This window comes from Hippoglossus stenolepis, chromosome 23 (genome assembly GCF_022539355.2).
Source record: "Hippoglossus stenolepis isolate QCI-W04-F060 chromosome 23, HSTE1.2, whole genome shotgun sequence".
NCBI lineage: Eukaryota > Metazoa > Chordata > Actinopteri > Pleuronectiformes > Pleuronectidae > Hippoglossus > Hippoglossus stenolepis.
This window is the reverse complement of record NC_061505.1, coordinates 2,681,287-2,706,835: the sequence shown is the minus strand read 5'-3', so window position 1 is coordinate 2,706,835 and position 25,549 is coordinate 2,681,287. Positions and strand designations below refer to the sequence as shown.

Here is a 25,549-nt window from a genome sequence, read left to right as displayed (position 1 = left end):
CAAAATAAAGAAAAACTTTTAAAATCCTTAAAAAGACTATTATATATGAACCTTTACTTAAACTAGTAAGAAGCATGTACAGAAATATATATTTCCATACGATTTAATTTGTTTACTTGTTTATACATTTTTTATTGATGTTTGTATTTTTACTTTCCCCTTTGTTGGAAAAAAAATTTGGAAATTTCAAACAATGTCATGTGTTTGGTGTTGAACTGTTTCTTATCCTCGGCCCCACATGACGCCGTCGAACAAAAGGAAAGACAACCAGGGACCTCTCGTCCCACACGCGTTTATCTCTGTAGAGCACGTGTGTAACAAAACAGGAATTGGAAAACATGTAAAGTCGCTGGTGGTTGATAAGGAATAAAAACAACCATGCTGATAACTGCTTGTATTGCTCTGGTAGGGATTCAGCAGAAAACTAAAACGGTGTCTCTTTCAGCTGACACTTGCCTCCTTCATCATCATCTAATGCGTTCGCCTCTGAAATCTCTCTCTTCAACCTCCCTCTGGGCTAAAAATAGAAAATGACCTGACAGCTACAAACATAGACTCTGCTATTATATTTTAAGTGCGTGAGTGTGTGCACTGGCTCAAGTGGAAACACTGGAGGAGATAAAACATCACTCGGGAGGCACACGAGACAAAAGAAGAATAACAGTACAGGTTGCCAGCCTGAATCAATCGCCGTGGCTCTGACGTGCACGCACACACTCTCAGAGGAGGAGAGTATGGCAGCCAGAGGTGTCACACAAAGCTCATGATGTTATATGGCGACTGGGACCGCCAGCGAACACACACCCACACACACACACACACACTTAGCATGGCTTGATAAACTCCCATCAGGCACAGCGACTGGCCTACATAGCGAGGAGAAAGTGACCAATACGGAGGGACAAGAGGAAAACACACTGACACTTATAAACACACACACACACACCCTGTTCATTCACTCACTGCCTATTTCCTCTTTGGACAATCAGCTCAGACACAGTTTCTACTGAGAGGCCACAACAGAACCTTTTGAAGATATACCTGAATGAAACTTGCTCTTTACAGTGGAACTGACTGAGAGTCACAGCTTCAACTGTCACAATCAGCTCCGGCAAGTTGAAGAGTGAAGCTGAACTGTGGATCAGTTAAAAAGACTCAGAAGTTATTAAAAAACCAGAGTTTATCTCCAATATTCAGCAGGAAACTGTTAAAATATGAAGAAGTCTGAACAGAGTTTGGTGGATTTGTTACAGCTGCAGCTCTTCTGGGTCAGGAAGCAGAGAGAGGATCATCATATTCAAACTGTAATGACCTGATCGAATTCACAACATACAGTCTAGTCACTGTCACCTTGACCGATCGGTGTGGTAAGTCTGTAATGTGATGTTGTTTTGCTACGAATATGGAGGACGCTAGAAAGCGAAGCCAGTCCGAGCGAGCAATCACGACTCTAAAGCATCTGAGACGTAGGAGTAGTGAGAATACAGCAGGAGAATTAATAGAAAACGAGAAGACGAGCGAGTGGACATGTTGATGGCATCTCTAACGAAGAATACAAATATCTTTATTTAAGTGAAATTAGAAAGATGACGAGATTCGAGTGCTTTTAGCGATTTGGGCTGACAAAGGTGTCAAAGTGCTGTTAACTAAAATGTGATTTCCACAGCAGAATTTATTCGCTCCGGACCATTTCCTGTTGTCGTGAACACGTCTGACCAGGACAATCTCCTGCTGCTTCTTCACATGTGAAAGACAAACTCCAGAAGACGTCTGCGCCCAATCCACCGGAGTTCATGTCAGAAAACAGCTCTAGTGCTGCTCTAGAGCAAAGGATTGAGACAAAAAACAATCAGGGTTCAATTTCAAAATAAACTGTGTTGTCTCCATGTCTCCACATGCATGTCAGCAGGGACAGAGGACTGGGGCCCATTTCACATCCAAACACAGCTGCGTGGAGAACAGACTGGAGGGATGTGAAACCATGAAGCTGGCACTGGCACTGGCACTGACACACACACACACACACACACACACACACACTAAAAGACGAACAGAAAAGTCATTCAGCCCTGCAAGGGAAGTTTCCTCTGAATTATTGAGCAACAGCAACAACACTCATGAGCATTTACAAGCAGTGTGTGTCTGTGTGTCTGTCTGTGTGTGTGTGTGTGTGTGTGTGTGTGTGTGTGTGTATAATGCTGAATTATCCCTGGGGGGGGTGAACTGTCTCATTCAGTGCACACAGGCTGCTGCACTTGACACTCCTTGGTAGAAATGCATCCCAGCTGATGCTAACCACCTAGCAGGCTAGCTGCCCCTGAACCTGCCGGAGCTCCTCCAGGTGACAGTGACCGACATTAGGCACAGACGCTGCCTGAGGAGCCGAGGGAAGCTTCGCCACCACAGACAGCCTCGACTCCCCCTGCAGCCTCTGCCACCACTGAGCAGAATGTCAATGAGTTAGCCGAGGTAGCTAGCGTTAGCATGAGTTACTGAAATCCCCCACCCCGGACAAGTTGATAACAAATAAAAGTGTAATAAGCAGAAAGGTAAATAGAAGAGAAGCTAAAGACGAAGTCCGATGATTAAACTCAGTCTGAACGTTTACACGCTGCGTCATTTGTTTAATGAGCTAGATTTAGTGTTTGCTAAAGTTAGCAGGTTAGCTGTCCGACAATGGGCGCATGCTTGTTAAAGTTTGGACCCAGCCTCAGGAGCGTCGGGGGAGTTGCTAACTCGGAGCTAGTCGCGGCTGCGGGGGTCCAGCTGCTCTCCCCGGGGAGGGGGACCGGGGAGCAGCCGGGGGAGAGGCTCCCGGTGCGGGCTCTCACTCACCGGAGGGTCGGTCCGATGCAGTTGGAGTCGGTGCTCTCTATCTCCCGCAGGATGCGTTCATGTTCGGCGGCGGTCTCCATGCTCGCCATCCTGCATGTTGCTGTGGACGGTTCCGAGTCGAGCTGAACCGAACCGAACCGAACCGAGCCGAGCGGACTGGCCGTGCACGCTGCGTGTGAGGGTTGGTTCGCTGTGGTTACAGAGCAGCGGGAGTGAGCGGTGTTAACTTGTGGGGGGAAAGGGGGCGGGGTCATGTGTCGATGGGCGGAACAACCGGAAGTGCAAACACCTGAACAACGTGTAATGTTATGATAAATAAATATGAATATTGTAGTAATAAAACTATATAATACATGAACCCCTCTATCTAAATTAATATATGTGTTTAAATATATATATAGTATAATTATGCTATGTATATAGTACAATGCTTTTCAGTATACTATACGCTGAATTTATAACCATTTATACATGTAAATATATGTTGTGCTTTATTACACTAACATTATTTGAGATATTTTGACAGTTATTAATTTACCGGAAACAATAAAGTGGGAGTAAGAGCCCACCTGCATCTAACGTTCGTACGTTCAGAGTTTCCTCTATTTCTTTTCAAAATAGAGAGACTAAATATGAACATGGCCTCAGTTTACGCTAATTTTGCATTTTTATGTAGCATTTATCTGTGTATTCAATAAATCTCCACTGTTATAACCCTTAGTGGTATAATCATACCAATAAATTGACGTTTCATACGTTTAGATAAATTGCGTGCTTTTATTTTGCAGACAACACGCACTACGTCCGGCGTCCCGCTAGCTTAACTTGGCGAACCTGACGCTGCTGGTTCCGGCTCGAGAGAGAAAAGAAGGAAGAAATGGAGGTAAAATAACAATAATAATGACTTTGAAAGACATTAGAGTAAAAGAGTGAACAGATTAAAGGAGTAACGTGTGTGTGAGACTGTGAATCGTCGCCGCCATGATGGAGGACAGTGTGTTTACAGCAGGACTGTGTTAGCTTTGATCATTCAAAGAGATCAAAGTCCACAACAGTGAAGTCTCATTCTGTGGTAATGCTGCTGCACATGAAACTTTATTGTTTTATTATTTATATTTTTTCAGCTTAAGTAAACTTGGATTTATGTGTGTGTGTGTTTCTGTAGAATGAGCAGTGTCTATATCACACACACACACTGACACATTATTATTACTGTTGCATTTACATGTTAACAGTTAAATCTTAGTTCATATAACACTTTATGTACTTTAAGGTATATTAAACCACCACAATAAATCATAAACTGTCAGTGTATGATATGACTTGTGTGTGTGTTCTTTATTTCTGTCCGTCAGCCCCAGAAGAAGTTGATAAACTCGGTGGACAGCTGCGTGGACGAGGCTCTGTGCGGCCTGGTCAGGGCCAGCGGGGGCCTGTCGCTGCTGGGGGGCCACAGGGTCGTGCTTCGGTCCGACCTGGAGAGTCTGAGGGGCAAAGTGGCCCTGCTGTCGGGGGGAGGGTCAGGACATGAGCCGGCACACGGGGGTAGGTCCTCTTTAATCGTCTTATCAGCATTTATCTCTCACACTTTAATCTCCCTGCCTCGTGTCTGCAGGTTATGTTGGTGCAGGAATGTTGTCGGCAGCAGTCGCAGGTGGAGTGTTTGCATCACCACCACCGGCCAGCATCCTGGCAGCCATCATGTCTTTGCATAATGCAGGTGATGTACGCCTAATGTACGAGCTGGCTGTAACTTTACTTCTATGTCTTTTTATTTACCAAATGAATGTCCAAGAGAGTCCATGTGAGAAAACAACAAGTAAATGTCACGTATCTGACATGAAACTGGAAGAATACAAACATAACCTCATGGGCGGAGGTAATAACAACCCTCCTCCCTCCACAGGAGCTGCCGGGGTCCTTCTCATCGTGAAGAACTACACCGGCGACCGCCTCAACTTCGGGTTGGCTGCAGAGCAGGCCCGTAACCACGGCGTCGCTGTCGACATGGTGATCGTTGCCGAGGACTGCGCCTTTGACCGGCCCAGTAAGGCCGGGAGGAGAGGCCTGTGTGGAACCGTCTTTATACACAAGGTAAACGACAGAATCAACCACAAAAGTTAACGAAACAAAGAATAACTTAAACAAATTAAAATCTTACCGTCCCACACTTCCTGTCAGCTGGCAGGTGCGTTGGCAGAGGAAGGCTCCTCATTGGACCACATCGTTGCCAGGGTGACAGAGGTTTTAAAGGGGGTCGGTGAGTTTCACCTCTTCATTCCCTCACTGCTCCGTCTTTATCGGGAGGCTTTTCACAAGTAAAACATTCTGTTGATGTTTGTTCTGCAGGTTCACTCGGGGTGAGTCTGTCTCCGTGCAGCGTCCCCGGCTCCCTGCCTTCATTCGACCTGTCCCCGGGAGACATGGAGCTGGGTCTGGGTAAGAGACAGAGGGAGCAGGATCAACACAAGATTACAGATCTGATACGAACTGTTTAGGTTCATTTTGTTGATCAGCAAGATGATGAAATGAGGCAAATATAGCAAACTGTGAATGTTTACTCAAATATCACATTTAAATGTATCTGTCTCTTAATGTTCACCACCATCTTCCATCTTGTTTTCAGGTATCCATGGTGAACCTGGGATCAAAAGGTCAAAGGTGATCCAACGTTAGTCGACACAAACCGACATCTACTTTGTGTTTGATTCCATTTCTCTAAAGTTATCAGTTTTTACTGTTAATCAGGTGACGTCGGCCGACGAGGTGGTAAAAACCATGATCGATCACATGACCAACCCTGACAGCCAATCGTGTCTGCCGCTGAAATCAGGTTCGCTCAACTTTAACGTATTATTACAGTTAGTGAGTTTTAGTTTCTGCGGACAGTGTTTTTTTGACGTGTGTGTGTGTGTGTGTGTGTGTGTGTGTGTGTGTGTGTGTGTGTGTGTGTGTGTGTGTGTGTGTCCTTCTATCGTACAGGAGACAATGTGGTCGTGTGTGTGAACAACCTCGGAGCTCTGTCTTGTCTGGAGATGGCCATTGTTACTCGAGCTGCCATCACCTGTCTGGGTAAGTGGTGTTCGTGTGCGTGTGCGTGTGTGTGTGCGTGTGCGTGTGCGTGTGACACATTCCATCTGTTACCATTGAGGATGCTGTGGAATGTGTCTCTGTGGTTACAGAGAGTCGCGGCATGGCGGTTGCCAGGGTGATGTCCGGTTCATTCATGACGTCACTGGAGATGGCGGGCGTGTCACTGACCCTGATGCGAGCCAACGAGGAAACACTGAGACTGTTTGGTGAGCGTACTCACACAAAGTTTGTTTGTCTATACTTGTGAGGACCCTCCCTTCTCCAGCCTTAATGAAAAGTCCCTTATCCCACACAGACGCTACGACTAGCGCCCCCGCCTGGCCAAATCTCAGCAGTGTGCATGTGAGCGGACGCAGCTACGTCGTAGCTCCTCCCACCATGGACACACGACCGCAGGACGATATACACACTGAAGGTTGGTTTCCATGGTTACAAGATGACGGGACACTACCTGAGTGTTGTCAGTTATAATATTATTTGATACAACCGTTTTTGTTGCTTTATTTTTTCCCATCCAGGTTCACTGAGTCCTGTGATGCACAAAGCGTTAGAGTCAGTTTGTTCCACTCTGTTGGAAAGACAGGAGGAACTCAACTCGCTGGACCGAGCTGCTGGGGACGGAGATTGCGGTAACACTCATGCGCAGGCTGCCAGAGGTAAGAGTAGAAAAGTTAAAGTTAACTGCAGATAATGATAAAAGACCCCAAAAAAAACATGTTTGATTGATAACGATTTTTGTAATTGTAAAAATGTTCATTCAGCCATTCAGGAGTGGCTCCGGGGTCATGTGGTCCCTGGTTGCCCCGGGAAACTCCTCTCAGTCCTCGCTGGATTGGTGCAGGAGAAGATGGGCGGATCATCAGGGGCGGTAGGTTTAAAGTAGTAGATATAAAAAAGTCGTTCACAGCGAACAGCGTCTAACTAGCCTCCTTGTGTCTCTCAGTTGTACAGCCTGTTCCTGACGGCAGCGGCTGGTCATGTGGCCGGGGGGCGGAGCGACGCTGCAGCCTGGGCGAGTGCAGTGCATGCTGGGACACAGGCGATGAGGAGGTGAAACTGTCAATCAATTAATTCGATTTCTTTTCATCCATTGATCCAATGCATTTACAATAATAACTGAAGAAGTTTCTGCAGTGAATTCCTAGAAGAATTGTAGGCTTCAACTTTTCAAAATAAAATAAAGTAAATACCTGATAGTTTGTAAATCAAACTATTATTGACTTATTTAATAATCAAGTTCTCAATACAGGTAATTTACAGATTTAAAATCGTATTATTTGAATGTCTTCCAGATACGGTGGAGCTGATCCTGGAGACAGAACAATGGTGAGAGTTTTCTATACAACTTTTCATGCATCTCTTTTATTTTGAAAGGGTATTTCCTGGTTGATGATATTGTTATTTGGGCTCCGCAGCCTCATTTGTAAAACAACAGTTTTATCTTTAAACATCTGCTTCTCTTCCTCTACAGCTGGATGCTTTGTTTCCTGCTGTGGACGAGCTGATGAAACTGACCACAGCTCCACCTGGTGGACAGATGGTCATACTGCAGGCTGCAGTGCAGGTATAGTAACTCATTGTAAACTAGAGATTATCAGATAACAACCGTCTTTGAGTTTCATATATTCCCTGAATTGCCGTCCTTCTTCCCTGTGTCATCCTAGAAAGCGGCCTCGGGGGCGGAGGCCACCCGGAACCTCACGGCGAGGGCGGGGCGGGCCAGCTACATCGCGGCCGAGAGGGTCACCCTGCCCGACCCTGGTGCCGTGGCCGTAGCCGCCATCTTGAGAGCTGTGTTGGAGTCGCTGGAGGGGCGGAAGTAAAACAGCCACATGATTACAAACAGAACAACACTATCACGTCTCAGAAACTTTAATGAATGGGACGTAAGACTCACTGTGATGTTAACCTCTTTTTTACTCTATATTCAAACCTCCACGACCATCACACACTCATCACACTCATCACACTCATCACACACACACACACACACACACAAACATTAATACATTGTGGTCTCTAACTGAACTCTGCTTTTGGCTGAGAGCTCGTATCATGCGGCCTCATTATGCTGTTTCTGACAGCTGCCGATCGTAGAGTTTAGGTGGTCACGGGTCATGGGCACTGGTTTAAAAGAAGCCACAGCAGGTTTTCCCCTGAACGACGGTGGGTGCAGTCCCCTCATTCTCCGGCGCTGACATGGTGCCGTGGTCATGAGGTGTAACCTGTTTCACTGAGGTGCATTTTTATCTCACTCACTTTGGAGCCAGGTTACGTGTGAACTCGCGAACAGCTGGTGAAACCGGTTCCAGTGTTGAAGCTAAACCAACTTTTTGAATGATGTGTTTTGATAAAAAATGAAACTGTGAATGGATTAAAAAACACTTTCTTGATGGAACAGTGTGAATTCTGACTAATAAATCAATAGTTTTTACACAAATGTGAGTTTTGTGGATGTGGTTTTTACACCTTTTCATTCTACACACGTGAATTTCCCCCCGAGAAGGTCAGAGGTCAGCGTCTGGCTCGTTCAAGACAGCTGAGGTCGGCGTTTTTTTCTTCTGATCAAAACAGCAGCAGCTTCTTTTTCTCTTTTTCCTCCTTCTTTCAACTGTCATTTCTCATAAGTACGACTTCCTGACACGCAAATCACACACACACACTCGGCGCTGCTTGCTCGACATTAAACACACCCACACATTCACACAAGAACCACCGAGCAGTAGACACACTTGCTTTCAGTTTGTGCGAAACACAACCGCACACAGATCAACACAAAGGTAATTCTCTTCTTGATGTAACTGTGGGTTTACGTTTACAAAACATAAAAAGGTTGTAACTGGTGGTTGAGGTTGTAACTTATGATTTTATATATTAAAAACTGAGCAGCTGTGGCGTGTGACGGGGAAGAATCTCAGAAACATTTACCGAAAAACTTTTGAATATACAGCAGAAAGTCCGAAGTCACCATTCGACTGACAGCTGCTGTTATAAGTTATTTTCTCAATGATTGATTCAGTGTTGAATGGAACGTCATGGAAAAGGATGTGAGACGACTCAGAGGAAAACGGAACAGGACCTGAGCCACTGAACGGGGAAAAGTGTGAACATTTAAAATACAAATACACAACAAGTACAATGTAAATGTCCAGATTTAGTCCGGCTGTATGTTTAAGCTCCTGAGGGAAAAGAAAGTCATCACATTTGAGAAGCTGCAACAAAGTCAATGTTTGGTAAATTTGGTTGAAAACGACTACAACGATGAATCAAATGTTTCTGCTGATTAAATCTCTGTCCCTCCATTAACTTAATTAATTAATTAAGGTGGAAAATCTGATTTCTTTGCAATAAACTCAGTGGTGTCGCCTCTGTGCTGCTTAAGGATTTTATAAAAATCAAATGTTGGTTTCCACGTAGAGCCGTTCAAACAGGAAACGTCTGCTGTCACGTTTTTACTCAGACATCTGTTCGCAAAGGACAATAACAAAATTAAGGCTGCAGTTGCCACGGGGATAATATAAACTGCCCCAAAGCCAGAAAGCTGATCTGCAGTCGTCATAGTGCTGACGTGTCATATTTCTTCATCCTATGGTCAGCACCGCTAAACGTCAGGGTCATAGGAATGTAAATAAATCTGAGCGTACATTTAATTAACATAATAATACACAAAGATGATGTTGACAATGAAACGGATGCTCGTGTGTGTCCCTGCCTCTCAGATGGAGTTCGCCTGCAGCCATGTTGTGTGTAACTGGAGATCTGATGAAGCAGGTGACAGCATTCAAATCATTTTCTCACTAATGTCACGAGAGTTTCACAAAATGACAACATTTCTGGAACATTTCTGACTAAAACTTTCCTCTTTGCCTTAAACCTTGTTTTTTTCATATTTCTTTTGCAGCATAAATACATTTTTACCTTTTTACTCAGTTACAATCTGTTACTCATTGAGGCGATCACGTCTTTGACGCTCATCATATTTCATATTTTCAGCATCGACAGGTTTTCCTCTTATGAATCATGAATATGACAACGTAGTGAAAGAAGGTAATTGTGTCACACACGCTCACACACACACATACCCGCACACACACACACACACACAGACAGGATTCATAAAGGTCAATGCATCGAAAATGATGTTTTTCTGTTAATCATGTTCTCAAGAGTTCTGGGGTAAAATAACAGGAAAGCAGTAACGGCTAATGTGTGTGTGTGTGTGTGTGTGTGTGTGTGTGTGTGTTGTGTGTGTGTGTGGGGTGGGTGGGTGGGTATGCTTGCAAGTGCAAAAGACAGAGAAGCACAAGTAACACTTCAGCAGGGGAAAGTCCACACACACACACACACAGATCACACTATCGGCTTAATTTGAATTATTCTGTCGTTAACGTTCATTAAAAAGTTCAAAAGTGAAGCAGATAAAAAGTTTATTATATCCACTTTTCTTTTTACTTCCACGATATTGTGTTTAATGTTCCAGGTGATTAGATAATATAGATTAAAAAAATAATAAAAAATAATTAGAACTTTGATTGATATTAAAATGCGTTGTTCTGTCTCCAGCTCCTCCTCGTCCTCCTCCGGTGCCTCCTCCTCGTCTCAGACCTCGACCTCCTCTCCTCTCTCTCCCCCACCTTCCCTCCTTCAAGCCCAGACAAGCTCCTGCCTCGCTGCCCCCTCCCCTCCCACCCAGAGGTGAGTTTACCCCTCTCCCCTCTTCTCTCTCCCCCTCTTCTTCTCTCTCTCTCTGTTTCTTCATCCCTCTGTTCTGCTCCATCAGTTGACAAGATGGAGGCGGATTACAGGTTGAAAGCCAACGTCAACGTCGTGTCCCTCAGTGTTGGACAACTGGTCAACATCCAACCAGACACAGACCAGGAGGCCATTCAGAGCCCAGTGCTTTGTGGGAAATGTAGTGCTGCCTTGTCATGTCTGACTTCTCTACCGAGGAACGTGAGTCAGAATTTATTTCACTTATTCATCAACTTTTCTGTTTTTCCTTTTCTTTCTTTCGTTTTTTGGCATTTTTCTCTAATAGTCGTGTTTATTGTGTTGAAGGCGCTTTTAAATAAAGTAAGACATAAAATCTCTCTCTCTCTTCTTCTCCTCGTCCAGATGTGGGTGTGCGAGTTTTGCGGAAGTGTAAACGGCGTGCACGTGGATGTGACGGGAACGTGCACGGGTCTGTGCACAGGTGAGCACAGTGACGACCTTTACCTGCTGAGCCAGAGCGACGACGACTACCAGAACCTGGAGGACTCGCTGGTGGTTTTCTGTGTGGACATATCTGGCAGCATGAGCGTCACCACAGAGGTGTGTGTGTGTGTGTGTGTGTGTGTGTGTGTGTGTGTGTGTGTGTGTGTGTGTGTGTGTGTGTGTCAAAACAACTCGACAACGCAGCATCGGATTTTCACGCAACTCGCTGTTAGTCATTTTTTGGGAGTTTTTTTCCGGATGATCATCTTTTGGAGATGATTGGTCAAAGGTCAAAGGTCACAGTGGACAAACATTTTCCAAGATATCCCAAATAATAGAGAGACAATCTAAAGTTTATGTTGATTGACTGATTGAACGTTCCAGTAACAGCTGGTTTCATTTAGTTTATTTTATCACTTTAGCGTTAACTCTGCAAAGTTTAAATGGAGGAGAAAAGGACATCATGAGTTACTAAATTAATTCAATATAATAATAAGTGTATGTTGGAAGTTAAAGTTGTTTCATGTGAGTCTCAAATCATCTTCCTCTTCCTCTTCCTCTTCCCCTCAGGTCCCATCGGGCTCTGCACTCCCAGTGTACGTATCCAGGCTGGAGGTGAGATGCCTGCAGGAAGTTCTCAGCGGACGTGTTGTTCACGTGTTGTTCACGTGTTGTAGTTTAAAACATCTTTGTCTCTTTCGCTTGTGTTTCTCTTGTGTCGTTACAGGGTATCCAGGATGCCCTCCAGAGGGCGCTGTCGTCCATGCTGCAGGATTCCCCACGCAGGAGAGTGGCACTGGTGACTTTCAGTGATGAGGCAGGGAAATAAAACTTCTCCATTTTCAAATTAACTTAAATAACTTTAAATGTAATTAAATCATTGTTTTTTTTATGCAGCATTTTATATATATATAGTGGTTATAGTGAATTTATAGTGAATAATGGTGATGTCATTATTCCATTGGCTCAGTCATGAAAGGTTCACATGACGGAAGAGAAATAAGAGAAATCACAACAACACAAACAAATAACTCATACAATAAATAAAAACTAAATATACAAACTATTTAAAAGAAGAAAGAACCAACAGATGGTTTCTTATGAAGGGAGATAAACGTTTTAACTGATTTATTATCGTGTCCAATCTTATCTTAACCTGCTCTGTATATTCAATTCTAATTTTCCTTTTAGTTTTTATCACACATGTTTGAACTGCTTTTATGCTCATTATGTGGAAACACAAATGAAACGTTCGCTCTACTTCTAACTCCTCATCGCTCTCTGAACAGGTGGTGATCTACGGTGATGGCACCAGTGTTCCTCTCACGCTCAGGGACTGGGCGTTGGTGGACTACGACCATATTTGGGAACAGGGTGCGGCCTACAGCGTCCCACACTGCATCGCTGAAACCTACATCCAACTGGTTCAAAGAGTTAAAGAGTCAGTGTCGACGCTGTGTTTGTATTTCTTATCTCAATGGCTGCCTCCCTGTGCTGCATGTCTGTAATCCCAGTTAACATTAACGTGTGTAATCCAGCCTCAGGGAACACGGGGCCACGTGTCTCGGCCCTGCGGCGTTAGCCTCGGTTGCCATGGCGTCAAGGCACCCCGGGTCAAAGGTGAGCAGGTCTCCAGGCCTTTAATAGAAAAGTGTAAAAAGTCGTGTAAAGAGTTTTTATTATAAGACGCTCGTGTAGGATTGTTTGTCCTTAACGACGTTAACGAATAAGAATTAGACGTCAATCAACCGTGATGAATGACTGACTGAAAGATCCCTGGTGCCATCGTGACAATGACGCCGTGTGAACCGCTGCTGACGGAAGCTGCTGATCGTTGCAGGTGATTTTATGCACTGACGGCAGAGCCAACATCGGACTGGGGGAGATGGAGCAGACGTCTTCTCCAGCCTCTTCTCCGCTGACACCACATTTCTACAGACAGCTGGCTGTGCAGGCTGTGGACAGTGGGTGAGGACATTAACATTAAAACTATTAAAATCCTATAAATAAAGAAAATAAAACACGTTTTCTTTCTGTTCATCTCCAAGAGTCATAATATCAGTGATGAGCTTTGAAGGGACGGACTGTCGTTTGGCGGATGTCGGGAGACTGGCAGACACGACAGGAGGAAGGGTGAGCACATACAGTACATATACATACAGTACATATACATATACATACAGTACATATACATACAGTACATATACATACAGTACATAAACATACAGTACATATACATATACATATACATATAGTACATGCTTGTGCAGTACAGCTGGCACTAAGAAACAAGCTTTAACCATTACTGGACTTAAAGGACTGGTTGTAGTTAAAGCAACACTGTGTAACTTTTGCTGGGCAGTGGCAACAGCGCCCCCTGGAGCCACAAGTCTTACAGGATCCCTCTGTTGAAGCCGTCACTGCAAACAGACACGTCAGCCGCACTGCTGTGACGCTGGTGTTGGGACGCCGCTATAGCACGGTGGTTTTATCCCCTCAACCTGTTAGTGCAGGAGGAAAGTGCTCGTCTCCCTGCTACAAGTCAGCAAACCATCAGAAAATGGTGAAAAGTTGCTATAACAACAACAACACGCAGTCAGCAAACAAACCAGAGAGCGTGATCTGTAAACAAGGAGTCCGGCTGCACGGCGGCCAAAACCAACACACTGATGCTTCTGGGTATTCTAATGATTTAAGGGACATTCTAAAGGTTACGGTTCGTCCACTAACAAACATCAACTTGCAAAAGACTCAATTTAAAACAAATACTGATAGTGGATCATTTATGAACTTCCTCTCCTGCACAGGTGAACATCGTGTCTATTGGTACCATAGCAACGGAGATCCAGTCAGCCTCCATGGACAACGTGCTGGCGACAGGAGTCACAGCAACACTGGTTGCTTGTGATGGAATGTGGGTGGTGACTGACACTGAAGTTACACTAAACAAAACAAAATACAAATTCATTTCCTTTCTATTTCCTCCCTTTTCACCTCCGTCCATTCATCTGTTTCCTCTTTATCTGCATGAATACTTGAGATTTCTAATTCTCTCTCTCTCTCTAGTTATTTCCCCTACGAGGATGAAAACGACCACAAGCTGGTGAGAGAGATAGGGAACGTGACCACTGGGCTGCAGATCACATCCCAGTTCGCCGTCAAACCAGAGTTCATGGAAGGTGAGGCCCCTGATAAGCTCCACAAACACAATCTGCATTTACTGGAAGTGTGTTACGTCTGTTTACACTACGGGACTGTGAGCTGGCAGCGATCCTGCAGAGACGACAGGTCGAGAGGGTTTGTTCTGTCGAGCATAAAAATAAACTTTGGAATAAAAAGGTAAGGTGTAAAAAGAGCTGTTATTAAAAGATACTGTGTGTTTGTGTGTGTTTGTGCGTTTGTCAGTCTTCCTTCAGAGGGACACTCTCCCTTTCCAACTCCAGCTGAGCTTCAAGACCAGAGATCAACAACGGGTCACTCGCATCATAACCGAGCGACGACCAGTGACCTCCTGCAGGTGAAGGAAACAGATCAACGCTGATCCAGACCAGAGTTTAAGCTCCTTATCAGTAATATAATATATAAGTATCCGCTTCCATGTGTTTTCAAAATAAAACAGAAGTATGGATGTAGCAATCTACAGAAAAAGTATCATTTTGAGATTAATGTCGTAATATTATAAGACTAAAGTTTTAATTTCCATCATTCCGATAATTTCCTTTGTCTCTATCTCGTCTCCTGTCGGCCTGAAGTCGGATTGGTGCCGGTAGTTTCAACATGGCGGTGCTCGGCGTGCACGGTGCTCAGCTCTGTGCCAGTTTAACCATGGAGGGTCGAGTGCAGGACGCACAGAAGCAACTGAAAGCTCAGCAAGACCTGCTGACACAGATCAGGTACGAGGGTCTGACCTCTGAACTAACTAATATGTTTGTGTGTCTGTCTGTGTGTTGATGTTGTGTTTCTTGGGGACAAACTTCCTCTTTCTGCCCCGAAGTGAGCAAAGGCCGATCGCAATGCAAGAGAGGATCTACGGCAACTGGATGGACACCATGACGACGATCTGTGATGACATCACGGCAGAGTCCCAGGTAAACAATGAAGTCACATGATTCACATTTCAGATTCCAGGTTTTCATTCCATAAAGGGAAGATTTATAGATTATCGTCCTTAAAAAGCTTTAAAAATACTTAAAATATGTTAATTTGGAACTACAGTCAGCAGCTGGTCAGTGTAGCTCAGGATGAAACATGGGGAACATCTGGATAAAACAGCTGTTACAATGTTTACTTACAAAAAAAACAGTCCAGCTGTTTGCCCCAGCTGTTTCCAGTCCTAATGCTAAGCTACGCTAGCTGGCTAATGTCTTTAGTTGAACAATATTTAACAAATTATAATTTCTATCTGTAGGTGGGGATGTCCGTAGATTTAACTTCTGCACACTTTATTCTCTTGCAAATATTTCCAGAATGGGTTTATCTTTCCTCTCAGATTTAAAACAACGTGTCGTTTGTCACGCGTGAATATTCAAAAACAGTTTTTTTGCTGCAGACGCTCTCAGATGAAGCAGCCGAGCTCGTGTACCAGATGAAGAGAGCGACCAGCGTCTACAGCAGCAACACAACTCAGACCCAGCAGAAGCCCGCGAAGAAGAAAAAGACCTTCATGAAGAGAAAGTAAAACCAGAACCGAACTGAAAACTATTTGAGTGAAAACGTTTTGTAAAGACGAGCAGTTGAATGAGAAACAACTAAAGTGCAAAGGGGAATGAGATTGATTGAATGATTGAAAACCTCGACGCCTCATTTTTCGCTCAATACAAAGTTAGAAAATCTCTTGAAGTTACAGATCCACACGTTAGAGATGAAAGCATCAGCGCTGGATGTTCGTGGAACCAATAATATGTCAGACCAGGGACGAAAGGGAGTTCGATTTCCCTCTTGAGTCACAAGGAACGACGACGTCGTGGCAGAGAAATCAGCCTGTGTTATATTTATATGGATTTCTGTTTTCCAGGAACAATTCTATTTGTTTCACGTGAAATAAAATAATTTACTCATCGTGTTAAATCTTCCTGCTTTTGTGATGTTTTCATTACATTTAGCTTGATCCAAATATGGGACATTTAGTTGTGTCTGACCACTGCAGGTCAGGAAATATGATAAAATATGACTTCAAGTATCAACCCACTGTGACCAACATGCAGTTTGCATCGATCCTATCCAGACAATTAATGCATGAGTTTCCATTTCAATCATTTCCATTTTGTTCTGAAAAGGCCGGCAGTGGAAATCAAATCCAAATGACCCCTGACACATGGACATTGTTTATTTGTATAAAACCAGAGTGCTATACTTCTACCAACAGCAGATTGAACACAGATTCACACAACAGCTTGTTTCAATGCTTGAAGCTTTTATTTGCATTTGTTTATGAAGAAAAGCGGCTCCCTCGCCAGTATAAGGCGAGTTAGAAGCGTCAATTTAGTTTCCTCTTATTAAAGACACAAAACCTACAGACACAACCCAGCAGCTCCTGTTGATGTCGACTAGTTCCTCTAATTTAGAAATTGTTGAGCACTGTAAAGAGGTGAAGGAGTAAAACGAGATGGCAAAAAGCAAACACAAAGCAGTGTGTGTGTGTTTGTGTGTGTGTGTGTGTGTGTGTGTGTGTGTGTGTGTGTGTGTGTGTGTGCTTCATCCTCTCCAAGGAAAATATCTGTTTTTGACGCAGACAGACGGATATTCCATGGAACATCTATCGTCATCCCAGCACTTGTTTTCTGTAAGAGAAAAAAAGACGTCACTAAATGCAACAGAACACAACAGCATATCTTTGCATAGATCGTGATTAAAGATGAAGTGAAGCCAAAATATCTCGATCGCCCTCTGGTGGCTGGCTGCAGTATAGGTCATCAACCCTGCCTCGTCCATATGTTACCTCCATACTTCTCGCTGCTATTATCACGACGCTAATTGCGATAAACTCTATATGCATAGCATCACAGATCATCAAAACAATATACCGTACAGTCATTAGCATAAATAACAATAAATATTTGAATACTGTTGAAACCTAGGAATATTTAAACTGCACGTTTCCTCTAAAGTTTCCATATACGTGTGCGTTTATTAGAAACACTGTTTACTGTGACTTACCTCCGTAGTTCATGACAGAGACAGTGCTGCCTCCAATATCTGTTGTCAAATACGCCACAGTGAGTATAGTCAAAAGCAGTGCCGTCGCTCCACAGCCAAATTCCCTCCTGAGCAAGAAATAACAATTGCAAACATTGTAAATAAATATATATATATGAATAAATAACGTTTGAATGTATGGTGTAAAAATATACCATTTGGCAGTCAGTTCCTCCAATCCAGGTCCTTCCGAACCCATGAGTGATCTTCGCGATCATCATCTGAATGGAGCGATACTCGGAGCTGCTGTGCACAGACGCGAGGTTTGCATTCATGGTCTGGCATTTTTTCTGCAGTGGAGATATTTACGAAATATAAAAATTGACGTAAAAAGTTACAGAACACAACAACATTTTAAACTTCATTCCAGATCCGATTACCTCAGCTTCAGCCCAGTTCAGCGGATCTGGAACGTAGTAGAAACAGCGACCGCTGATCTCAGTCCAACCGTTGGGACACGCTGTCGAACGCTTGACCAGGTCACTTGCTGAAGGGGAAATAGAAAAGACAGAAAGGAGGGATCAGCCCGAGCATCTGCGACAAACTTAAAGCTCCGGGATGGAAATTTATGAAAACTCGGTCAGAGCCATCGCGGCACAAAGAAGCAGAAACACAGCCTTCATGGTGGAGCTGATGCTACTGAGGATGATGATCACCTTCTAATACTAATACTCGTGAAGAGAGGGAGGAGGGAGGAGATAGAGGAAACAAGTCGTCTTATCTTCTCACGTTCAGACTGTGGTTTGGACTCAACACAGAAAAATGACCAGCACCTGTGTTCAATTTGTTATCTGTGCATCCATGACACAGAAGTTCCGTGTGTTGAAACGTCTGTGTGAAAACAGCGAGTGTAACAAACACATTGAGCAGTTAAAGAGCCACATTTTACCTGAGGAGCCAAAGGAGAGTGTATGTGTGACATCAGTCCATTTCTAAACTGTTTGATTCAAAGATTCACAACAATACAAACAAATACTCATACACCAAACGCACAAAACATACAAAGTGTTTAAAGGAAGAATTAAGATTTTAAACAACAGACCTCGACAACCCCTGCAGGCGTCTCTGCACTGAAACAAAAACCACGACTCATCACACAAGAACAAGAACAAGAGACTTCCCGTTCACTCGACTCTGCAGAAGTTGTTTTTCACCTTTTTTTACTGTAAGTGACAACAGATGGTTTCTTATGAAAGGAGATAAATATTTAAATTTTTTTGCCTGATGTTGAATCTCATCTTAACCTGCTCTTTGTGTTCAATTTTATTTTTCCTTTTAGTTTTATTCATACATGTTTAAGCTGCTTTTGTGTGAAGCACTTTCCTGTTGCATTTTATGAATAAATTCTTTTATATAAATTCAGTTCATTATTATTATGCTGTTACTTTTATGCTCATTTTAGTGGAAACACAAATGAAACGTTCGCTCTACTTCTAACTCCTCATCGCTCTCTGAACAGGTGGTGATCTACGGTGATGGCACCAGTGTTCCTCTCACGCTCAGGGACTGGGCGTTGGTGGACTACGACCATATTTGGGAACAGGGTGCGGCCTACAGCGTCCCACACTGCATCGCTGAAACCTACATCCAACTGGTTCAAAGAGTTAAAGAGTCAGTGTCGACGCTGTGTTTGTATTTCTTATCTCAATGGCTGCCTCCTGTGCTGCATGTCTGTAATCCCAGTTAATATTAACGTGTGTAATCCAGCCTCAGGGAACACGGGGCCACGTGTCTCGGCCCTGCGGCGTTAGCCTCGGTTGCCATGGCGTCAAGGCACCCGGGTCAAGGTGAGCAGGTCTCCAGGCCTTTAATAGAAAAGTGGGGATTGTTTGTCCTTAATGAAGGTGACGAATACGAATTAGACGTCAATCAACCGTGATGACGATTGATTGGCGTGTTTTCTTTCTGTTCATCTCCAAGAGTCATAATATCAGTGATGAGCTTTGAAGGGACGGACTGTCGCTTGGCGGATGTCGGAGACTGGCAGACACGACAGGAGGAAGGGTGAGCACATACAGTACATATACACACTGTAAATATACATATAGTACATGCTCGTGCAGTACAACTGGCACCAAGAAAGCAGTGGCAACAGCGTGTTGGAGTTGAACTGCAGCGCCCCTTCAGGCCTCCTTTACACTGGATCTGCATGATGGTGAAACTGTTCTTCACCACCTTGATCAGACCGACAGTCTCCAATGGACAGGCAGCATGCTGACACACACACACACACACACACACACACACACACACACACACACACACACACACACGCCTCACGCACGCTCGCATGTTACTTGTTCTGAAAAGGCCGGCAGTGGAAATCAAATCCAAATGACCCCTGACACATGGACATTGTTTATTTGTATAAAACCAGAGTGCTATACTTCTACCAACAGCAGATTGAACACAGATTCACACAACAGCTTGTTTCAATGCTTGAAGCTTTTATTTGCATTTGTTTATGAAGAAAAGCGGCTCCCTCGCCAGTATAAGGGCGAGTTAGAAGCGTCAATTTAGTTTCCTCTTATTAAAGACACAAAACCTACAGACACAACCCAGCAGCTCCTGTTGATGTCGACTAGTTCCTCTAATTTAGAAATTGTTGCAGCGACTGTAAAGAGGTGAAGGAGTAAAACGAGATGGCAAAAAGCAAACACAAAGCAGTGTGTGTGCCTGTTTGTGTGTCTGTCTGTGTGTGTGTGTGCTTCATCCACTCCAAAGACGTTTTTTTGTGGCGCAGACAGACGGAAATTCTTCGGAACATTTCTTGTCATCCCAGCACTTTTCGCCTGTAAGAGAAAAAAATAAGTCACTAAATGCAACAGAACACAACAGCATATCTTTGCATAGATCGTGATTAAAGATGGACGTGATGACAGCTCCCAAAGTGAAGCCCAAATATCTTGATCGCCCTCTGGTGGCTGGCTGCAGTATAGGTCATCAACCCTGCCTCGTCCATATGTTACCTCCATACTTCTCGCTGCTATTATCACGACGCTAATTGCGATAAACTCTATATGCATAGCATCACAGATCATCAAAACAATATACCGTACAGTCATTAGCATAAATAACAATAAATATTTGAATACTGTTGAAACCTAGGAATATTTTAACTGCACGTTTCCCCGAAAGTTTCCATATGAGTGTGCAGTTTTCATTTATTATTTGTACATGAGGCGTTTATTAGAAACACTGTGTTTACTGTGACTTACCTCCGTAGTTCATGAGAGCACAGTGCTGCTTGAATGTCTGTTGTCAAATACGCCACAGTGCCGATAGTCAAAAGCAGTGCCGTCGCTCCACAGCCAAATTCCCTCCTGAGCAAGAAATAACAATTGCAAACATTGTAAATAAATATATATATATATGAATAAATAATGTTTGAATGACTGTATGGTGTAAAAATATACAATTTGGCAGTCAGTTCCTCCAATCCAGGTCTTTCCGGACGCCTTGGACCCCTTCGTGATCACCCTCTGAATGGAGCTATACTCGGAGCTGCTGTGCACAGACGCGAGGTTTGCATTCATGGTCAGGCATTTTCTCTGCAGTGGAGATATTTGCGATATATAAAAATTTACGTAAAAAGTTACAGAACACAACAAAATTAAAAACTTTATTCCAGATCCGATTACCTCAGCTTGAGCCCAGCTCAGCAGATCTGGAACGTAGTAGAAACAGCGACCGATGATCTTAGTCCAACCGGTGGGACACGCTGTCGGCATGGCCCTGAAAGCTGAAGGGGAAATAGAAAAGACAGAAAGGAGGGATCAGCCCGAGCATCTGCGACAAACTTAAAGCTGAAGGGAAGGAAACTTACGAGCAACTCCGGTCAGAGCCATCGCGGCACAAAGAAGCAGAAACACAGCCTTCATGGTGGAGCTGATGCTGCAGCTACTGAGGATGATGATCACCTTCTAATACTAATACTCGTGAAGAGAGGGAGGAGGGAGGAGACAGAGGAAACGAGTCGTCTCATCGTCTCGTGTTCAGACTGTGGTTCGGACTAAACACAGAAAAATGACCAGCACGTTTTTAATTTGTTATCTGTGCATCCGTGACACAGAAGTTTACGTGTGTTGAAACGTCTGTGTGAGTCTGTGGGAGTCATCGTGAAACCACCACGTTAACACACACCTCGACAAACACAACTACTCTTGTACTTGGGTTTTTAATCATCATGCGACATTATTACTGTGGATTTAATTTGTATTCAAGATTTCTGACTGTTGACGATGTGTTTACTTAGTATAATGTCTATGACATCATAGATAGGACTATCCTGTAAAATATAAAGTATTTGAAATTATCTTCACTGTGACGAGCCGTAAAATACAAAGCATTGAGATACTTATATACTATTATATCACACTGCTGCAAGATACTGTCAAAAGTATCATGATTACAAGACAATACTATTACTGGAAATAAAGCATGAAAGCACAATCTGTATTTTAAACTCAAACAAAGGTAATCTACAGAAAAAGTATCATTTTGAGATTAATGTCATAATATTATAAGACTAAAGTTTTAACAATTCGAGTATAAAGTAATAATTGAGAGGAAAGTTGTAATATTGGATTATAATTAATTGATAATATTATAAAATCTACGTTTGAAACTTGAGCATCAAGTTTGTGATCTGCTGTAATTGGGTAATTTTTATTTCCATCATTCCGATAATTTCCTTTGTCTTTATCTCGTCTCCTGTCGGCCTGAAGTCGGATTGGTGCGGTAGTTTCAACATGGCGGTGCTCGGCGTACGGTGCTCAGCTCTGTGCCAGTTTAACCATGGAGGGTCGAGTGCAGGACGCACAGAAGCAACTGAAAGCTCAGCAAGACCTGCTGACACAGATCAGGTACGAGGTCTGACCTCTGAACTAACTCCATCCACACAGGTTGTCATCGGACATATAATAACCAACAACATGACGTTTCTGTCTTTAAATCTACTGGTTCTACTTTATTTCACATTGTTTTGAGAATCCTGCCTGTTTCTGCATCTTCATTGAGTTTCATCTTTACTCGTTGATTTTATTTTGTTGTCACAAGGACTTCTGTGTGTTTTTATTTGGGACAAACTTCCTCTTTCTGCCCTGAAGTGAGCAAAGGCCGATCGAAACGCAAGAGAGGATCTACGGCAACTGGATGGACACCATGACGACCCACGTAAACAATGAAGTCACATGATTCACATTTCAGATTTGTTGGGACCTGGTATTTGGGAACCAAAGTTCGGCCTACATGTGCAGTCAAAAGCCTAAAGCCGCATGTCCCTTTGTTCTGGAGAAAACCAGAGCCTCCAGAACTCAGTCTCCCAGGGGCCTCAACGTCACACAGAGGTGGGAAAACCCACCAGAGACACAAGGGTCAACCACTATTGGTCACTCTGGGCCCCATGACCTATGAGGTCACCGGGCCAATATAAGGCCAGGTCTCCCCTTTCTTCACTCTCTTTCCATTCACCTCTTCGAGAGGAGCACACCGCTCTTTCCCTGCAACGCCGAGGGGAGAAGCCTGGCTTCTCCAGCTCACATCTTCTCTTTCCACGAATCCTCTCAGAGGAGACGGGCGGCGGTCCAGCTCACTCTTTCAACTCAAATCAACTTCATCGAGGAAAGTTGCAGCTTCCAGCTCATCTCACCAAGGAAACCTCCTCGCAATCCAAGCTCTACCAACCTTCAAGCAGCGACGCGATGTCCTGCCGGAGAACTTCAAACAGCAACTGAGCTGCACAGCCCAACAGAACCACGAAGGCAGGAGCCACAAACCAGCAAGACGATTTCACAGAACTGCGAACTGCACAGCAACTCTTTTTCCTTTCCATGGATGGGTAACACAACTGGGCTTAATAATCATACTAGGCTAAGCAAAGACTGTTTATTCGATTCCTTGTGATGTTTATAAGTTTGATTTGTGTTGCTGTGATGTTTTGGTTATAAGTTATTTGAAAGTTAATGTTAGTTTGTTATGCTCTTCACAGTCTCTCTTTGCATTTCACTCTACACTCTTTCTCCAACTTGGCACCAACACAGACACACGCATAACGCAACACCTAATCTCTCTGACCCCCGCTACATGTCGTAAACACTTCAAAGGGGAGAGGGCGTTATCTCTAGAGTGGCCAGCTGCCATTTTGGAAGCACACTGACTCACACAGACACAGACACACACGTATACTCACATACACCTCTTTGTTTAGTAAGTACACCGTTAGTAATTTGTGTTTTTATACTTTATTATATTCATAATAAATGTTTTTCTTTCACAAATGTTCTTTCATTAATGTTGCATAAGTGAATTTCGCCAACCTCTGTGTCAAGAACTCTTTATCCTTCAACTTAGCTAACTATCTATATGGTAATTTTGGTTATAGTTAATTTAATTGTTAATCAGAGTTCCAAATTTGTAGTTAGTACTTTTATGAGACTTAATCAATAAATTGGTTATTTTCCCTTCCTTTGAGGGTGGTGCCCCGAGGTAACTTTAATCAATTAGTTATTATTTAATATTAATATTTTTAATATTAATATTCAATATTTTATTTTGATAACCGAATTTATTGAATGCCGAAAGGCACACCATTTTATGGTATCACGTTTAATGTATTATTGCACAACAGATTCCAGGTTTTCATTCCATAAAGGGAAGATTTATAGATTATCGTGCTTAAAAAGCTTTAAAAATACTTAAAATATGTTGATTTGGAACTACAGTCAGCAGCTGGTCAGTGTAGCTCAGGATAAACACGTGAAACATCTGTACACTTAGATACCCCTGACACTTAGATATTGTTTATTTGTATAAAACCAGAGTGCTATACTTCTACCAACAGCAGATTAACACAGATTCACACAACAGCTTGTTTCATTGCTTGAAGCTTTTATTTGCATTTGTTTATGAAGAAAAGCGGCTCCCTCGCCAGTATAAGGGCGAGTTAGAAGCATCAATTTAGTTTCCTCTTATTAAAGACACAAAACCTACAGACACAACCCAGCAGCTCCTGTTGATGTCGACTAGTTCCTCTAATTTAGAAATTGTTGCAGCGACTGTAAAGAGGTGAAGGAGTAAAACGAGATGGCAAAAGCAAACACAAAGCAGTGTGTGTGTGTGTCTGTGTGTGCTTCATCCTATCCCAGGGTAAGATCTTCCTTTGACGCAGACAGACGGAAATTCTCTGGAACATCTATCGTCATCCCAGCACTTGTTGCCTGTAAGAGAAAAAAGAGTCACTAAATGCAACAGAACACAACAGCATATCTTTGCATAGATCGTGATTAAAGATGAACGTGATGACAGCTCCCAAATGATGACTAGGTTTCCTGTTGAAAACTAGGAATATTTTAACTGCACGTTTCCCTAAAGATTCCATATGCGTGTGCGTTTATTAGAAACACTGTTTACTGTGACTTACCTCCGTAGTTCATGACAAGACAGTGCTGCTTCGATTGTTTGTTGTCAAAGTTCGCACAGTGAGTATAGTCAAAAGCAGTGCCGTCGCTCCACAGCCAAATTCCCTCCTGAGCAAGAAATAACAATTGCAAACAGTGTAAATAAATATATATATATATGAATAAATAACGTTTGAATGTATGGTGTAAAAATATACCATTTGGCAGTCAGTTCCTCCAATCCACGTCCTTCCGGACGCCTTGGAGGCCTTCTTGATCACTGCCTGAATGGAGCTATACTCGGAGCTGCTGTGCACAGACGCGAGGTTTGCATTCATGGTCAGGCATTTTTTCTGCAGTGGAGATGTTTGCGATATATAAAAATTGACTAAAAGTTACAGAACACAACAAAATTTTAAACTTTATTCCAGATCCGATTACCTCAGCTTGAGCCCAGTTCAGCTTAGCTGAAATGTAGTAGAAACAGCGACGGCTGATATAAGTCCAACCGTTGGGACACGCTGTCGGCATGGCCCTGAAAGCTGAAGGAAATAGAAAGACAGAAAGGAGGGATCAGCCCGAGCATTCTGAAAAAACGTAAAGCTTCGGGATGGAAACTTACGAGCAACTCCGGTCAGAGCCATCGCGGCACAAAGAAGCAGAAACACAGCCTTCATGGTGGAGCTGATGCTGCAGCTACTGAGGATGATGATCACCTTCTAATACTAATACTCGTGAAGAGAGGGAGGAGGGAGGAGACAGAGGAAACGAGTCGTCTCATCGTCTCGTGTTCAGACTGTGGTTCGGACTAAACACAGAAAAATGACCAGCAC

General features: G+C 43.4%; 5 protein-coding genes across 16 annotated transcripts in view; 2 read left to right on the top strand and 3 right to left on the bottom strand.

Annotated features, from left to right (window-relative positions):
* exoc6b (exocyst complex component 6B) overlaps positions 1 to 3,061 on the bottom strand; it is a 67,594-nt gene extending 64,533 nt beyond the window's left edge. For 5 of the 7 annotated variants that reach the window (XR_004694678.2, XR_004694677.2, XM_035148517.2 and 2 more), the window contains exon 1: positions 2,836 to 3,061. Coding sequence is in view for 5 of the 7 variants with exons in the window: in XM_035148517.2 (XP_035004408.1) it covers positions 2,836 to 2,924 (89 nt within the window). In the remaining 2 variants the exon portion in view is untranslated. The remainder of the gene's footprint in view (positions 1 to 2,835) is intronic. The other 2 variants (XM_035148519.2, XM_035148521.2) reach the window with 1 other exon arrangement.
* Positions 3,062 to 3,646: 585 nt separating this feature from the next.
* tkfc (triokinase/FMN cyclase) lies at positions 3,647 to 8,368 on the top strand. Its single transcript, XM_035148522.2, has 17 exons — positions 3,647 to 3,718; positions 4,191 to 4,380; positions 4,451 to 4,555; positions 4,742 to 4,929; positions 5,017 to 5,095; positions 5,185 to 5,274; positions 5,462 to 5,496; positions 5,584 to 5,668; positions 5,818 to 5,907; positions 6,018 to 6,134; positions 6,224 to 6,343; positions 6,447 to 6,584; positions 6,690 to 6,796; positions 6,872 to 6,978; positions 7,221 to 7,254; positions 7,400 to 7,492; positions 7,593 to 8,368. The coding sequence occupies exons 1-17, from the start codon at positions 3,713 to 3,715 to the stop codon at positions 7,749 to 7,751; spliced, it is 1,743 nt and encodes a 580-aa protein (XP_035004413.2). The 5' UTR covers positions 3,647 to 3,712; the 3' UTR covers positions 7,752 to 8,368.
* Positions 8,369 to 8,601: 233 nt separating this feature from the next.
* On the top strand, positions 8,602 to 16,191 carry si:dkey-9k7.3 (circularly permutated Ras protein 1). 5 transcript variants are annotated; one of them, XM_035148341.2, is made up of 19 exons: positions 8,631 to 8,708; positions 8,948 to 9,029; positions 9,648 to 9,699; positions 9,931 to 9,975; positions 10,492 to 10,623; positions 10,709 to 10,881; positions 11,044 to 11,241; positions 11,695 to 11,739; positions 11,852 to 11,941; positions 12,414 to 12,565; positions 12,663 to 12,744; positions 12,965 to 13,092; positions 13,173 to 13,257; positions 13,932 to 14,038; positions 14,191 to 14,303; positions 14,530 to 14,641; positions 14,877 to 15,017; positions 15,119 to 15,212; positions 15,674 to 16,191. In XM_035148341.2, exons 3-19 carry the CDS (start codon positions 9,648 to 9,650, stop codon positions 15,800 to 15,802), a joined length of 1,878 nt encoding a protein of 625 aa, XP_035004232.1. In that variant the 5' UTR covers positions 8,631 to 8,708; positions 8,948 to 9,029; the 3' UTR covers positions 15,803 to 16,191. The 5 variants fall into 5 exon arrangements, with proteins under 5 accessions (XP_035004231.1, XP_035004229.1, XP_035004233.1 ...); XM_035148339.2 differs by having other exon boundaries at positions 9,922 to 9,975; XM_035148340.2 differs by lacking the exon at positions 8,948 to 9,029 and having other exon boundaries at positions 8,602 to 8,708.
* Positions 16,192 to 16,861: 670 nt separating this feature from the next.
* LOC118102717 (ladderlectin-like) lies at positions 16,862 to 21,628 on the bottom strand. 2 transcript variants are annotated; one of them, XM_047338707.1, is made up of 5 exons: positions 21,146 to 21,315; positions 17,700 to 17,806; positions 17,475 to 17,609; positions 17,281 to 17,387; positions 16,862 to 16,904 (listed from the first exon to the last, which is right to left on the bottom strand). In XM_047338707.1, exons 1-5 carry the CDS (start codon positions 21,198 to 21,200, stop codon positions 16,886 to 16,888), a joined length of 423 nt encoding a protein of 140 aa, XP_047194663.1. In that variant the 5' UTR covers positions 21,201 to 21,315; the 3' UTR covers positions 16,862 to 16,885. The 2 variants fall into 2 exon arrangements, with proteins under 2 accessions (XP_047194663.1, XP_035005047.2); XM_035149156.2 differs by lacking the exons at positions 16,862 to 16,904; positions 17,281 to 17,387; positions 17,475 to 17,609; positions 17,700 to 17,806 and adding exons at positions 19,750 to 20,111; positions 20,538 to 20,642; positions 20,736 to 20,870; positions 20,961 to 21,061 and having other exon boundaries at positions 21,146 to 21,628.
* A 2,565-nt stretch (positions 21,629 to 24,193) lies between these two features.
* On the bottom strand, positions 24,194 to 25,069 carry LOC118102624 (ladderlectin-like). The gene is made up of 3 exons (XM_035148940.2): positions 24,935 to 25,069; positions 24,740 to 24,845; positions 24,194 to 24,536 (listed from the first exon to the last, which is right to left on the bottom strand). Exons 1-3 carry the CDS (start codon positions 25,052 to 25,054, stop codon positions 24,451 to 24,453), a joined length of 312 nt encoding a protein of 103 aa, XP_035004831.2. The 5' UTR covers positions 25,055 to 25,069; the 3' UTR covers positions 24,194 to 24,450.
* Positions 25,070 to 25,549: the final 480 nt, after the last annotated feature.

Bases quoted from the DNA above. Each gene is read 5' to 3' on its own strand.
- tkfc (XM_035148522.2), top strand. The intron at 5,669-5,817 runs GTTCGCTCAACT...TCTATCGTACAG, and splicing joins GTGTCTGCCGCTGAAATCAG to GAGACAATGTGGTCGTGTGT. The intron at 7,255-7,399 runs GTGAGAGTTTTC...CTTCCTCTACAG, and splicing joins ATCCTGGAGACAGAACAATG to CTGGATGCTTTGTTTCCTGC.
- LOC118102717 (XM_047338707.1), bottom strand. From the start codon at position 21,200: ATGAAGGCTGTGTTTCTGCTTCTTTGTGCCGCGATGGCTCTGACCGGA. The intron at 17,807-21,145 runs GTAAGTTTCCTT...TTTCCCCTTCAG, and splicing joins GGCTCTGACCGGAGTTGCTC to CAAGTGACCTGGTCAAGCGT. The intron at 17,388-17,474 runs GTATATTTTTAC...TTTCTTGCTCAG, and splicing joins GAGGAACTGACTGCCAAATG to GAGGGAATTTGGCTGTGGAG.
- LOC118102624 (XM_035148940.2), bottom strand. From the start codon at position 25,054: ATGAATGCAAACCTCGCGTCTGTGCACAGCAGCTCCGAGTATAGCTCC. The intron at 24,846-24,934 runs GTATATTTTTAC...TTTCTTGCTCAG, and splicing joins GAGGAACTGACTGCCAAATG to GAGGGAATTTGGCTGTGGAG. The intron at 24,537-24,739 runs GTAAGTCACAGT...TTTCTCTTACAG, and splicing joins TCTTGTCATGAACTACGGAG to GCAACAAGTGCTGGGATGAC.
- si:dkey-9k7.3 (XM_035148338.2), top strand. From the start codon at position 9,648: ATGGAGTTCGCCTGCAGCCATGTTGTGTGTAACTGGAGATCTGATGAA. The intron at 11,242-11,694 runs GTGTGTGTGTGT...TCTTCCCCTCAG, and splicing joins GCATGAGCGTCACCACAGAG to GTCCCATCGGGCTCTGCACT. The intron at 13,258-13,931 runs GTGAGCACATAC...TCTCCTGCACAG, and splicing joins CAGACACGACAGGAGGAAGG to GTGAACATCGTGTCTATTGG.